At 43.6% G+C, this 16,076-nt stretch overlaps 1 protein-coding gene across 1 annotated transcript; it reads right to left on the reverse strand.

Moving 5' to 3' along the window:
- Positions 1-1,795: 1,795 nt before the first annotated feature.
- LOC111968080 (phosphatidylinositol 4-kinase type 2-alpha-like) lies at positions 1,796-14,474 on the reverse strand. The gene is made up of 9 exons (XM_023993616.2): positions 14,018-14,474; positions 10,586-10,786; positions 10,287-10,418; positions 7,696-7,849; positions 7,503-7,564; positions 7,249-7,348; positions 5,422-5,555; positions 5,145-5,204; positions 1,796-3,905 (listed from the first exon to the last, which is right to left on the reverse strand). Exons 1-9 carry the CDS (start codon positions 14,339-14,341, stop codon positions 3,744-3,746), a joined length of 1,329 nt encoding a protein of 442 aa, XP_023849384.1. The 5' UTR covers positions 14,342-14,474; the 3' UTR covers positions 1,796-3,743.
- Positions 14,475-16,076: the final 1,602 nt, after the last annotated feature.

The following is a 16,076-nucleotide window of genomic DNA, read 5'->3' on the forward strand; positions in this document are numbered from 1 at the left end:
ACAGCTGCACCATCGAGAGCATCCTGACTGGTTGCATCACTGCCTGTTATGGCAACTGCTCAGCCTCCGACTGCAAGGCACTACAGAGGGTAGTGCGAATGGCCCAGAACATCCCTGGGGCCAAGCTTCTTGCCATCCAGGTCCTCTATACCAAGCGGTGTCAGAGGAAGGCCCTAAAAATTGTCAAAGATTCCAGCCACCCTCGTCATAGACTGTTCTCTTAGCGGCAACGGAGCGCCATGTCTAGGTCCAAGAGGCTTCTAAACAGCTTCTACCCCCAAGCCATAAGACTCCTGAACATCTAATCAAATGGCTACCCAGACTATTTGCAGTGCCCCACCCCCACCCCTCTTTACACCACTGCTACTCTCTGTCGTCATCTATGCATAGTCACTTCAATAACTCTACCTACATGTACACACTACCTCAACTAACCGGTGCCCCCGCACATTGACTCTGTATCGGTACCCCCCTGTATATAGTCTTGCTATTGTTATTTTACTGCTACTCTTTAATTACTTGTTACTTTTATCTCTTATTCTTATGTTGTTTTTTTAACTGCATTGTTGGTTAGGAGCTCGTAGGTAAGCATTTCACTGTAAGGTCTACACCTGTTGTATTCGGCGCATGTGACTAATACAATTTGATTTTAAACTGGATCTACAAGATAGGGAACTGGAGATTTGATGGCCTCTGTTGTTCCAAACACTCGTTGTCTCATGTGACTCTTCCGCACTGCATATGAGCATCACGTACCAAACCTTAAACCATAAATGTCAAGGTGCATCAACAGAAAGAAAGTAAAGGAAAATGAGTTGATTTCAACTGGAAAGGAGAGATTTAGAAGAAAGTCAACATTTAGACTTTCTAGGTAGAGCTGCTCTTTCCCTCTTTTGTACACACACAGGCTCTCAGTAGAGCTGCTGTTTCCCCCTTTTGTACACACACAGGCTCTCAGTAGAGCTGCTGTTTCCCCCTTTTGTACACACACAGGCTCTCAGTAGAGCTTGTGTCGCTTGACATTTTAGACCAGTTTCTACTCAGAAACCAACGGCATCAGAAGCCAGCTAGCTCAGCTGCACAGTCATACTGATTTTTACATTTTTAACCATGGTCTCTTTCACAGATGAGCCCTGCATGAACACATCAACAATTACACTATACCCGTCTATATACACACACACACGAATTACACAACCATATACACATTAATTACACTATACATGAAAAACAACACAAAAAGCTAAACACAATCATATGAAACAAACACAATCTTCAGTAAAAAAAAAAAAGTAAAAAAAATTATATAAAAAAAAAAATCAAACAACTCCTTGGTTCTCTATAAAACTTTCAGATCGTGTTAAAATGAGACAGAGAATAACAGAACTCTTCTGTGGCTCGCCCGCCACAAGTGTCCACGACTGAACTGTGTAATGACATACACCAGCAGACCGAAAAGGTAACGCTTTATTTATCTGCCTGCCTTTTTATCTGGTGTTTACCTGGAAATAGTAGGCTAAGATGAAGTCAATGCATAATAATGACCTGATTTTATCAATATTCCTTTCAAATAAATAAACCAAGTCTGCCTCCCAATTCTCCTCCCGCTCTAGAATTCAGCAATTGGACACTCCCGGTCATGGATTTAAAAACATGTGATTGGTGTAAGCATGGGCTGGATTGAGTTTCCACGATTGCTAAATCGTGTTAGAAAAGTGTGCAAGTGCACACTTTGGGAGAAGGGTAGAAAATCAGGATGCAACGTATGAGACAAGAAAAGTACAAGAAACCTTGATAATGGAATAGTACAATTCTTTATGCATTTCATTCTTTAATACATTACATACAGTACAAATCGTATCAGTGGAGGCTGCGGAGGGGAGGACAGCTCATAATGGCTGGAACGGAGTAAATGAAATGGCATCAAACACATGGAAACCATGTATTTGATACCATTCCACCCATTCCGCTCCATCCATTACCACGAGCCCCTCCAATTAAGTTGCCACCAACCTCCTGTGCATTGTCAATACAATACATCAGTTTGGTTACTACAGCAGGAAATGTACATTTACATAAACAAGATGTGAGGAAACAAGCAATGTGCGTTTCTGAGACAGTACATTGCAGTCGTCCCATAGGTGGCGCCACAGGGCTGCTCACATGCAGATGCCCGTAACACAACAATCACGGTTACCTGGTTAATGTTCAGTAGGCACAAAATGAAAGAAAAGTGTCCAAAAAGGAGTGAAATCAGAAGGTACCATCTGGCCTTGTCCAATAACACATGCTTATTTTTGTTTTCTGTTGCAAAACATTTTCCCACGGTGTGCCATAATGAAAATGGCCCAGTTCAATCTGCAGTACAAACTTCAATCTCAGTATGAGTAGTTAGTACCACCTGTAAAGTGGCCCTTCTGTCATAGCCTGGTTAACCCATATTTAACACTGCACTCATGAAGTGAAACAATGGTGAGCGCTATGTTCATTCTGGTTTAACCAGGCTACTTCAGTCAGGCTCAGTGGAGGCTGCCGAGGGGAGGACAGCTCATAATAATGGCTGGAATGGAGTAAATGGAATGGCGCCTGGGAACTATGTTTCAGAAGTATTTGATACCATTCTACTGATTCCGCTCCGGCCATTACCACCAGCCCGCCCTCCCCAATTAAGGTGCCACCAACCTCCTGTGGTCAGGCTCTTCTGGGTCAAAGGAAGACACTCATTCAAATAAGACCCAAAATGCTGAATGTCTGACCGCAGCATACATGCATACATATCACCATAGGATTGCAAAATTACAGTAACTTTCACAACATTCCTAGATTTTCTGGTTGGAAGACTCCTGGAATCAGAAGCGTAACAGCAGGAAATCCGTAATTTTCCAACCACGATTTCTGAAAAACCTAGGAACTTTGAGAAAGTTACTGGAATGTTGCAACCCTAACAGACCATAAAGATTATAGCTACAAATATCAGGACACTTGACTTCTTCTCTACTTGCTAGCTACAGGCCATACTGTTCATGGTAATGTCATGCTTCAGTGGCCATAAGAGATGCTAGAAGGCTGTAACTTGGTAAGGAAAGTGACCAATTGGGGCTAAAATGTTTAACCTTAGGTAAAAAGATATTCTGTGCACTTGAATTTGATTGGACTACCATATTTACACATTTTGTAATGATAGTAAAAAAAAAAAAAAGTATTAACTAGTCACTGAAGGAGAACGCTACAATAAATACAACCATCAGTTGGCAATGGGAACCTAACCTCTGCCACAGTGGGAGTCTTTCACAGTTTTGGGTCTTTATAATCATCTCTTTCAGCCAACTACCAGTGCAGGGATACCCAACTGTCTTAACATACCATTCTTTACCCCTTTATATTTATTAAAAAATATCATTTGTAAGACACAGAATGTTGACACTACTCTCTCTCTCTTATGTCTGTAGTCACAGCACAACTGTGTCTGATGGGGTCCAGGGAAGGTATAAACATATCTGGCTTCCTATTGGCTATGAGCAGGGAAGAGCTTTATTGGCTGATGAAACTGAAGGCAGAGGTTTTTGAACGGTGCTCTTCTTCCTCCTCTGCAGTCTCTCAATCTGGTCCATTCTTCCTCCCTACTCTTCCCTCTTCATCTGTCTCGCTTCTCACTATCCTCTCTTTCTGCTCCAGTGCTATACAGTCTTCCTCCATCTCGAGTCTCTCCCCCTCTTACCTCCTCTTCTACTTGGCATCCTCCTCTACCACCAGGTAAAGAAGGGTTTCCTGCTCTGGAAGCTCTGTGTGTAGGACTCACTGTTGGCCCTCTGTGGTGCTCTGGCTGTCTCCACTATGACTGGGGGCATCTGGACCAGTTGTAGGGGGGTCTTATGCTCCTTCAGGGCCTGGCTCAGGTTCAAGATCTGGTGGTAGACATACGGAGCTTCAGCACAGGTTTACACAAACAGATGGAGGCAAACACACACAGAAACATTTACATAATCAAGATCTGGTGACAGAAACACAGCTTCAGCATCACACACTTAGTGTAACAGGCAAAACGTCAGTACAGAGAAAGTGGAGTCGCAACTCAACGGTTCAGACACGAGACGTGTGTGGCAGGGTCTACAGACAATCACGGACTACAAAAGGATAACCAGCCACGTCGCGGACACCGGCGTCTTGCTCCCGGGACAAGCTAAACACTTTCTTTGCCCACTGAGGATAACACAGTGCCACCGACGCGGCTCACCCCAGGACTGTGGGCTCTCGTTCTCCATGGCCGACATGAGTAAGACTTAAGCGTGTTAACCCTTGCAAGGCTGCCGGCCCAGACGGCATCCCTAGCCGCGTCCTCAGAGCATGTGTAGACCAGCTGTCTGGAGTGTTTATGGACATATTCAATCTCTCCCTGTCCCAGTCTGTTGTCCCCACTTGCTTCAAGATGTCCACCATTGTTCCTGTACCCAAGAAAGCAAAGGTAACTGAACTAAATGACTATTGCCCTGTAGCACTCACTTCTGTCATCATGAAGTGCTTTGAGAGGCTATTTAAGGATCATATCACATCTACCTGAAACCCTAGACCCACTGTAATTTGCATACCGCCCCAATAGATCCACAGACGATGCAATCACCATCACACTACACAATCCCATCTGGACAAGAGGAATACCTATGTAAGAATGCTGTTCATTGACTATAGCTCTGCCTTCAACACCATAGTGATCTCAAGGCCATCAGACTGTTAAATAGCTATCACTAGCCGACTACCACCGGTTACTCAACCCTGCACCCTAGAGGCTGCTGCCCCATATACATGGAACACTAGTCACTTTAATAATGTTTACACAATGTTTTCTTCATTTCATATGTATATACTGTATTCTATTCTACTGTATTTTAGTCGATGCCACTCCGACATTGCTCGTCCTAATATTTATATATTTCCTAATTCCATTTTTTTACTTTTAGATTTGTGTGTATTGTTGTGAATTGTTAGATACTACTGCACTGTTGGAGCTAGGAACACAAGCATATCGCTACACCCACAATAACATCTGCTAAATATGTGTATGTGACCAACACGATTTGATTTGAGTAGGAGGCCAATGACAAATACTGACACTGTTCAGATGTCTAGGTATTCCCCCACCAACTCACCTGTCCTCTCATCACAGCTATCTGTTTGTGGAACTGTGCTCTGTCAAAGCCTGGATCCTTCTGTAGAGAACACAGGACAAGACGTCACTTTAATAACGCTGGCATGATGCAAGAAGTGTTGTGAGGAGGACAGAATGGAGTAGAGTAGAACTTTGTTGTGACGTCAAGTGACATCAAGGCCATGAAAACCTTGGTCCCAGGTACGTTTGTGCTGTCCATAAGAGTTGGCAGAAATACAAACAGATCTGGGGCCAGGCAAATTAAACCCCCTGCCGACCTTAAAGAGTTGGTAGAGGTCTTCCTCCAGGTCTTTGATGAAGGTGGGGTCGATCAGTTTTGGCAGAACCAGGTCCCTAATCTCCTCAGAGAAAGGAACCTTAGCCTGAGATAACCACGCCCAGTAGAATGGATCTACAGAGAAGAGGAATGAAGTAGTGTGGGTTCCTCTCATACAGTTGAAGTCGGAAGTTTATATACACCTTAGCCAAATGCATTAAAAAAAAAAAAAAATTACAATTCCTGACATTTATTCCTAGTACAAATTCCCTGTCTTAGGTCAGTTAGGATCATCACTTTATTTTAAGAATGTGAAAGGTCAGAATAATAGTAGAGAGAATTATTTATTTCAGCTTTCATTTCTTTCATCACATTCCCAGTGGGTCAGAGGTTTACACGATACTAAATACTTATTGAGTGTCGCCTTTAAATTGTTTAACTTGGGTCAAGCATTTCGTGTAGCCTTCCACAAGCTTCCCACAATAAATTGGGTGAATTTTGGCCCATTCCTCCTGACAGAGCTGGTGTAACTGAGTCAGGTTTGTAGGCCTCCTTGCTCGCATATGTTTTTTCAGTTCTGCTCACACATTTTCTATGGGATTGATGTCAGGGCTTTGTGATGGCCACTCCAATACCTTGACTTTGTTGTCCTTAAGCCATTTTGCCACAACTTTGGAAGTATGTTTGGGGTCATTGTCCATCTGGAAGACCCATTTGCGACCAAGCTTTAACTTCCTGACTGATGTCTTGAGATGTTGCTTCAATATTTCCACATAATTTTCCTGCCTCATGATGCCATCTATTTTGTGAAGTGCACCAGTCTCTCCTGCAGCAAAGCACCCCCAACATGATGCTGCCACCCCCGTGCTTCACGGTTGGGATGGTGTTCTTCGGCTTGCAAGCCTCCCCTTTTTCCTCCAAACATAACGATGGCCATTATGGCCAAACAGTTCTATTTTTGTTTCATCAGACCAGAGAACATTTCTCCAAAAAGTATGATCTTTGTCCCCATGTGCAATTGCAAACTGTAGCCTGGAGTTTTTAATGGTGGTTTTGGAGCAGTGGCTTCCTTGCTGAGCAGCCTATGTCGATATAGGACTCATTTTACTGTGGATATAAATACTTTGGTACCTGTTTCCTCCAGCATCTTCACAAGGTCCTTTGCTGTTGTTCTGGGATTGATTTGCACTTTTCACACCAAAGCGCGTTCATCTCTAGGAGACAGAAGGCATCTCCTTCCTGAGCGGTATGACGGCTACGTGGTCCCATGGTGTTTATATTTGCGTACTATTGTTTGTACAGATGAACGTGGTACCTTCAGGTGTTTGGAAATTGCTCCCAAGGATGAACCAGACTTGTGGAGGTCTACAATTGTTTTTCTGAGGTCTTGGCTGATTTCTTTTGATTTTCCCATGATGTCAAGCACAGAGGCACTGAGTTTGAAGGTAGGCCTTGAAATACATCCACAGGTACACCAACAATTGACTCAAATGTTGTCAATTAGCCTATCAGAAGCTTCTAAAGCCATGACATCATTTTCTGGAATTTTCCAAGCTGTTTAAAGGCACAGTCAAATTAGTGTATGTAAACGTCTGACCCACTGGAATTGTGATAGTGAATTATAAGTGAAATAATCTGTCTGAAACAATTGTTGGAAAAATTACCTGTGTCATGCACAAAGTAGATGTCCTGACCGACTTGCCAAAACTGTAGTTAGTTAACAAGAAATGTGTGGAGTTGTTGAAAAACTAGTTTTAATGACTCCAACCTAAGTGTATGTAAACTTCCGACTTCAACACACACATATGTGTGTGTGAGAGACACTCACAGGCTCTCCAGGAGTCAGGGTGTTTGATTGGGAAGGCAAGACCATTGTCTATGGCTGCCAGTCTGATAATAGGCTCTTTTACCATCACCCAGTCTGTCTCCTACACACACACACACACACACACACACACAGGGGGAGAGAGCGACAATAAGAATGTGACATTCCAGTTTCACACTTTCTTTAATAACTCCTATAAAACTAACGCTACAAGTCTAAATCAAACGTTTAAAATTGTATTTTGTAAGTCTACTCACCCGGTTCTTTTCTGTGTCCATTGGACAGTCGTATTTTAACAGCCAGTTGTCATTCCCCCGATCTGCAAGCATCAACACAGCATCAAGCTACAATGCATCTAATTCAGTTATTCATCCTCCCTTCCACACACACATACCGGTGTTCCTGACGATGAAATACAGAAACACTAGTTTCTCTGTTTCTTGCACACACCTGTGTTCCTGATTATATAGTCGAGGACCACCAGTCTCTCGAACTGAAGCTGCAGCTGCCGATTGGTGTTCTCTGGAAGAGGCTCTGCCTCAAACCGCTTTAGCCAATAGTCTGCGTCTTTGTAGCCCTCCACAAACAACTGGAATGATCCCACCTGAGCCATGGAGGAAAATTGATTATTATAAGACAAAGGCTCATACATGCTGATAGGAAGTTCTACATTTTTATACCTGCAGGCTTTAAAAAAGGGGCAATCTGCAGTAGCTACATCCATTTTTGGACTTATAAAGGAATGATAATCATTGATTCTTGAAGAATATAACTTACAGTGCCTTGCAAAAGTATTCATCCCCATTGGCGTTTTTCCTATTTTGTTGCATTACAACCTGTAATTTAAATAGATTTTTATTTGGATTTCATGTAATGTACATACACAAAATAGTCCAAATTGGTGAAGTGACATGAAAAAAATTACTTATATTACTTATAAATGTAAAACTGAAAAGTGGTGCTTGCATATGTATTTGAAGCCCCTAAATACGATCTGGTGCAACCAATTACCTTCAGAAGTCACACAATTAGTTAAATAAAGTCCACCTGTGTGCAATCTAAGTGTCACATGATCTGTCACATGATCTCAGTATATATACAACTGTTCTGAAAGGCCCCAGAGTCTGCAACACCACTAAGCAAGCGGCACCATGAAGACCAAGGAGCTCTCCAAACAGGTCAGGGACAAAGTTGTGGAGAAGTACAGATCAACGTTGGGTTAAAAATATATATCTGAAACCTTGAACATCCCACAGAGCACCATTAAATCCATTATTAAAAGACAGAAAGAATATGGCACTACAACAAATCTGCCAAGAGAGGGCCTCCCACCAAAACTCATGGACCAGGCAAGGAGGGCATTAATCAGAGAGGCAACAAAGAGACCAAGGATAACCCTGAAGGAGCTGCAAAGCTCCACAGCGGAGATTGGATTATCTGTCCATAGGATCACTTTAAGCCATACACTCCACAGAGCTGGCTAGAAAAAAGCCATTGCTTCAATAAAAAAATAAGCAAACATGTTTGGTGTTCGCCAAAAGGCATGTGGGAGACTCCCCAAACATATGGAAGAAGGTACTCTGGTCAGATGAGACTAAAATTTAGCTTTTTGGCCATCAAGGAAAACACTATGTCTGGTGCAAACCCAACACCTCTCATCACCCTGAGAAAACCATCCCCACAGTGAAGCATGGTGGTGGCAGCATCATGCTGTGGGGATGCTTTTCCATCAGTAAGGACTGGGAACCTGGTCAGAATTGAAGGAATGATGGATGGCGCTAAATAAAGGGAAATTCTTGAGGGAAACCTATTTCAGTCTTCTAGAGATTTGAGACTGGGACGGAGGTTCACCTTCCAGCAGGACAATGACCCTAAGCATACTGCTAAAGCAACACTCGAGTGGTTTAAGGGGAAACGTTTAAATGTCTTGGAAGGGCCTAGTCAAAGCCCAGACCTCAATCCATTGAGAATCTGTGGTATGACTTAAAGATTGCAGTACACCAGCAGAACCCATCCAACTTGAAGGAGCTGCAGCAGTTTTTCCTTGGATAATGGGCAAATATCACAGTGGCTAGATGTGCCAAGCTTATAGAGACATACCTCAAGAGACTTGCAGTTGTAATAGCTGCAAAAGGTGGCTCTACAAAGTATTGACTTTGGGGGGTGAATAGTTATGCAGGTTAAAGTTCAGTTTTGTTGTCTTATTTCTTGTTTGTTTCACAAAAAATATTTTGCATCTTCAAAGTGGTAGGCATGTTGTGTAAATCAAATGATACAAACCCCCCAAAAATAAATAAATTCCAGGTTGTAAGGCAACAAAATAGGAAAAAATGCCAAGGAGGATGAATACTATCACAAGCCACTGTACTGTATAAATGCCTCATGAGCTTAGTTCAACTGTTGTACCCCATCAGAACCCCAAATATAAGCTTGTTTTACCCCAATGTTTGTCAACATTGTAAATGTAAATGTTAGCCTCAACATGCTTACAACTATAATATTGATATCTTAGATGGTCAGTCTTTACATCAATAGCTCTGATTATGCATTTTAGAATGGTTACATTTAGTCAGGCCTGATCCCTCTGCTTTTTACCAAAACTGAGGCGGGGTCCCCTCTTTGTTATTGTTTCAATTGTAAGTTGCCCCTTTAAGGGTTACCATATTATTTACTTTAGGGCATTGTTCTTCAACTGTAGTCCTGGGGATTGCAGGCTTTGGTTCTAACCCAGCACTAACATACCTGATTCAACTCATCAACTGCTCCTCAAGCCCTTGATTGGTTGAATTAGTCAACAACGCTACATGTGGCATGTATGACGCATTAAGTGTTGGCTAAAGCAGAGACAGAAGCACCATGACAGCATTGTGTTCACTGTTGCAAAACATTTCTAAACGTTGTACAAAATGTGTGTTTCTTATTGGACAAGTTCAGATAATGCCTCACTGTTTCAAGCTGTTTTAGATTGCTTTCTCCCATTTCATGCCGAATGAACACTGCCCAGTTGTAGGTTCTGAACCCCAGGCGGCAGTTGAACCTACCTTAGGAGGGAGGCCTATTCTGTTGAAGCGCTGTCCAACTTTGGGAACTTTCTCCAGAGCTAGCCTCTTTCCCCGAGACTTGACTCTGTCTATAGCATTGTAGTTGAACGTATCACTGGCCAGGTACACCACCTAGAGAAGAGAGAGGCGAGAGAGAGAGCGAGATAGTGATGAACGGGAGAGGGAGAGATAAAGAATTTATTGTCCATACCCTATGTGTGTGTGTGTGTGTGTGTGTGTGTGACTGACTGCGTGTGTGCGTGAATGCATGCATGTCTGCCTGTAACCCCCCCCCCTACCTTGGTCTTTGGCACGATATTGAGCTGTAGTTTCTGGTCTACCAGACTGGCCCCGGCCTCAGACAGATGGCCCTGGTTCAGGACCAGACAGTCCCGTCCGAAGCAACAGGGACAACACAGCTTCTGGAGCCACTTGGTCCACTTTGGGTTCAGCTGACCATACGGCTCCTCGTTCTTAGGCTTGAACACACCGATTACGTTCTACAGACAGGGGATTATTATTGGTACTTGTTACACTCTACTAATATTCTTTACCCATAGTAAGAGAGAGAGAGTGGTAATGTCAGAGGAAGTGACATAACACAACATTTGCCAATCAAAGAGGGTGATTCATGGTGCAGCAGAACCTGCAGGATGGGGCTAGCAAGCTGGAATTGGAATCGTTTTGCAAGCCATTAAAGTCAATCGGATTAACTTGAGTTTCCTCACATGATCGACTGTGGAGGGAGCCACACAGGAGGCTAAGCACAGAGACTGAGGCTAGCTTTGTAGTGGGCACGTTCCAGGTCGTCTTTATTGCAGTCTCGCTGACTGTGCCAGAAGATCATATCTCACAACACCTGGAGAAGTGTTTAACATCTCTGGAACCACATTGATGTGGCTTAGCTAGCAGAACAGGACCGCTGAGTGCGTAGCACAGAGAAATTGTTTGTCCTCGGTTGCAACACTCACTACCGAGTTCCAAACTGGCTCTGGAAGCAACATCGGCACAATAATTATTAGTCTGGAGCTTCATCAAATGGGTTTCCATGGCCGAGCAGCCGCACACAAGCCTAAGTTCACCAAGCGCAATGCCAAGCGTCGGCTGGAGTGGTGTAAAGCTCGCCGCCATTGGACTCTGGAGCAGTGGAAATGTGTTGGCTGAATCACGTGATGAAGTGATGAATCCTGCTTCACCATCTGGAAGTCCGACAAACAAATCTGGGTTTGGCGGAGGCCAGGAGAACGCTACCTGTCCAAATGCATAGTGCCGACTGTATAGTTTGGAGGAGGAATAATGGTTTGGGCTAGGCCCCTTAGTTCCAGTGAAGGGAGATCTTAACGCTACAGCATACAATGCCATTTTAGACTATTCTACGCTTCCAACTTTGTGGCAACATTTTGGGGAAGGCCCTTTCCTGTTCCCAGCATGACAATGCCTCCGTGCACAAAGTGAGGTCCATAAAGAGATGGTTTGTCGAGATCGGTGTGGAATAACTTGACTGGCCTGCACAGAGCCCTGACCTGAATGGGAGCAAGTCCCTGCAGCAATGTTCCAACATCTAGTGAAACGCATTCCCGGAAGAGTTGAGGCTATTATAGCAGCAAAGTGGGGACCAACTCCATAGCGGCAGGTAGCCTAGTGGTTAGAGCGTTGAGCCAGTAAGCGTTAGGTTGTTAGATCGAATCCCAGAGCTGACAAGGTAAAAATCTGTTGTTCTACCCCTGAACAAGGCAGTTAACCCACTGTTCCTAGGCCGTCATTGTAAATAAGAATGTGTTCTTAACTGACTTGCCTAGTTAAATAAAGGTTAAATTTATAATAATTACTGCCCATGATTTTGGAATTAGATGTTTGACGAGCAGGTGTCCACATAGTTTTGGTCATGCAGTGCATGTGCCATGAGTGGGATCTGAACCCTGGTCTCCCGCTTTTTTAAACACCCTTTGTTTTCAAGTAAGCCATATAACTCAGTCTTATGCAGCAGCACCAGCACATGATTTTGCTTACACTGTCTGTCTGCTCCGTCAACCTGCTGTTGCCGATTCTAGCTCTGACAGTGTAGTGATGTCATCATGTTCTGTATTGACTTCCACCAGCTGCAGCATCTCTCTGCAGTGTTGCTTTTTGGGTGATGTGACAGTTGAGGTGARCAATTTACACATGATGGTTTCTAGCCATAGTAGACCTTGCTGTATAGTAGATACGGGATGTAGTTCAACCATGCCAGGCTGGGCTCTGTGACCTGGATGTCGGCCAGGGATCTGAACCCTGGTCTATTGGTCAAAACCAACGCCTTAATCATTAGACCAAGAGAAAATTCCCTCTTGGGCCGAGGCTGACAAAGATCTGTAAAGTCGCTAGCAGGGAGGATTACCTCCTCATGAAATTGTGAGTCCAACTCACCTCGGCCACATATACACGGTACGACAACAGTAAAGATGCCCTGGAACGCAGCCTATGCAACCCTGTAAGTTTATATCTGTTGCCTTTAATAGCCACTGGTCCATAGGAGAGTAACAGAAATGTGTTTATTGAGTGTGTTGAATTGAAAGGAGAGAGGCAGGCTAGGGAACGGAAATGCAGTATCCATCTTCTTCAGAGAGTGTGGGGATGCTGATTACTCGGCCTACCTCTGGAGAGAAAATGGAGAGCTCTACCTTTATCCATTCAGATTGCTAGCACATGACTTCTCCTAAGCTACAACATATTCACACAGACAGCAGCCTACACAGTACACACAGAGTAAATTGATTTTCTATGGGTTAAAAAATAAACGCTCCTCGACTGGTCTACGGCAGATCACATTAACGTCTGAACAAAGCATAATACTCTCTCCCAGCCTGCCTTATATAATAGGCCTCCTGTATGACAGTGTCTCAACCTTTTCTATACAGGGACGTCAGCACATTTGCTTAGGCCTGAGAACTGATAGTGTCAGCTAACCTTTGAAAGATTGGGCCTGTGTGCACTGTGCACCACACTGGTTTTAATAGAAGTTGCCCCAAGGCATGTCTAGGATCTTACAGTGTCCTTATCCTTAGATCAAGGTCTGGGGGCAACTTCTTTCTATTTCATGCGTCACACCACCGTGGGGCTGGCAGCCCACAGAGGTTTTTCCCACCCTGATTGCCAATGTGCCAGTGACGCTGGGCTCTGTGATGATGCCAGGTCACAGAGCCCAGCCTGGCATGGTTGAACTACATCCCGTATCTACTATACAGCAAGGTCTACTATGGCTAGAAACCATCATGTGTAAATTGYTCACCTCAACTGTCACATCACCCAAAAAGCAACACTGCAGAGAGATGCTGCAGCTGGTGGAAGTCAATACAGAACATGATGACATCACTACACTGTCGGAGCTAGAATCAGCAACAGCAGGTTGATGGAGCAGACAGACAGTGTAAGCAAAAGCATGTGATGGTGCTGCTGCATAAGACTGAGTTATATGGCTTACTTGAAAACAAAGGGCGTTTAAAAAAAATGACAGATTGCATCCTCTCCCCGTCAGTCTCCCAGCCTGTCTGTCTGTCAGTCCGTCTGTACATCCATCCATCTGTCAGTCAGTCTGTCTGTGTACATTTCTCTCTTGAAAGACTAGCAGTCGTAGCTAGAAGTAGCTTGTCTGTTTTAATGTAACAGATTACATGTAACATTAAAAAGTCAAAGTGGTATAGATAAGTGGTCATTTAAAAAGCTAGTTGCGGGACGAAGCTAGTCCGTCTCACCCCTTGAGAGTCTTTCACGAAGTAGCTACCACTAGATCCTTGGCAGATGATCTCTGGAAAGATCTCTTCTTCTATGGCTTGTTCTGCTTTCCTCACGATCTCCCGAAACTCTGGGTCGTCTGGAAACTCATTCCTGTGTGGATCCCGCGGAGAGTTCCCTCTGTCCCTGACCAAAAGCGGCTGTCTCTCCCGGCTGCGTCCAGGGCTCCCAGCCGACACTCGCACCACAGAACCCGGAGTTCTTGGACCGGTGGCTTCGCTCTGGCAGTAGTTGTAATCTATGGAGTCCTGGAGAGGAGAGACGAGGGGGCTCGTTTCGTCCATTTCAGCGAGGGATTTCGGGTATTACAGCGGCCGGGAAATGTACAGATAGGAGCCAGGGTGAGGGAATCAGACGAGGTGTTTTTCGATGCTGTTGATTCCAAGCTTTCAAACAAAACATGACTGTCATCTTCTGCATAAAGACCCACCCACTCGGAATAGAGACTTGCAATTGGCGTTTCCTCTGCCCAGCCTCCTCGTGGTACCGCCCCGTTTCTGAGGGAACGCTTGTTGTGTGGTGAAATCTGTGAAATAAAATATGCTTAACGTAATCGATGATTCTGATCAATATTCTGATCACCCCACTGATCAAATGAATGTGATAAATCAGGCAAGATTGGGCGCTGGTAGTTAAAATTACTTCTCAAGTGTTCTATCATAAAATGTACAATTCTTCATCACTTTCAGTCAAAATTCAGTAGTTGCATTCGATTCCACTGAAATGTGGTAGTAGTCACTTTGTAGAGCAACCTGGTCTCAGAGCATTTCATATTATTCTGTATGTAAATCCGGGAGAGTCCATATCTTATGGTATGTAATCATTTGTGGATGTCCATCACCCATTTGGTATGATATGTTTCAAAAAGGCACTTGCACATGAGATATCTTTGTTGCAGGTGCATGGTAGCAGTTAAATAGGATGAGAAAAAAACAGAAACCTGCACACTGCTCTTGCTAGTATCACTGAGCTTTATTAAATTTTACATAACTGTAAACTACAATTTCTATAGTAATTTCTATAAGTTTGTAACCAGCTATTATAAACTGGTCACCAACTTAATCAGAGCAGTGAAAATAAATGTTTTGTCATACCTATGGTATAAGTTGGTAACCAGTTTATGATAGCAATAAGGCACCTCGGGGGGTTGTGATATATGGCAGATATACCACGGCTAAGGACTGTGTCCAGGCACTCCGTATTGCGTCATAGTAAGAACAGCCCTTAGCCGTGTCATTGAAACAAGCACATAAAGGCGTCATAAAGGTCATGACTGATATTAACTCAGAACAAAATGTAGGCATATATTTCCTAACGCTGTGTTAAACTCAGACCTTATTTTCGGCGTTTCTCCCAAAACCCCATTCTTTCCCCATTAATGGCTAAATGAACCAGCGGTAACTAATATCCAACGTACAACGAGGGGGTTCGATTAATCTCGACCGGGCGCCCGTAACAGCGTGTTTTGCATTCGATTTGGAATCGGGCTGCCTTCTGGGCATAAACCAGGTGCCCCGCTCAATACAAAAGTGACGTAATTAATCATGTGTAGTAGGCTAATTAGTAGGGTTCTGTGTTTTCCATAAAAAGTGATTGCTTTTGATAAAAATGCTTTACCTGCCTTCCCAATGAAAAATAGTTAGAAAATTCGAACATTTATTTTATGGAAACGAGATGCTGTATGCTGCTTGTTGACAAAATGACCAAGCGGCGCAGATTTGAGAAGGCGCTCCTCCCTTCCGCTTTAGCCGATGACGTGAGTGACTTTTGCGCGGTTCAACCCGGGCCAGTGTAAAATAACTCCCTCAGTGTTTCCTATGAAGGTCATACAAATCATATTGGAGGTAATGAGACTTTATTGGCATGGGAAACATATGTTAACATTGCCAAAGCAAGTGAGGTAGATAATATACAAAAGTGAAATAAACAATACAAATGAACAGTAAACATTACACTCACAGAAGTTTCAAAAGAATGAAGACATTACACATGTCATATTATGTATATATACAGTGTTGT

Source organism: Salvelinus sp. IW2-2015, linkage group LG8 (genome assembly GCF_002910315.2).
Source record: "Salvelinus sp. IW2-2015 linkage group LG8, ASM291031v2, whole genome shotgun sequence".
NCBI lineage: Eukaryota > Metazoa > Chordata > Actinopteri > Salmoniformes > Salmonidae > Salvelinus > Salvelinus sp. IW2-2015.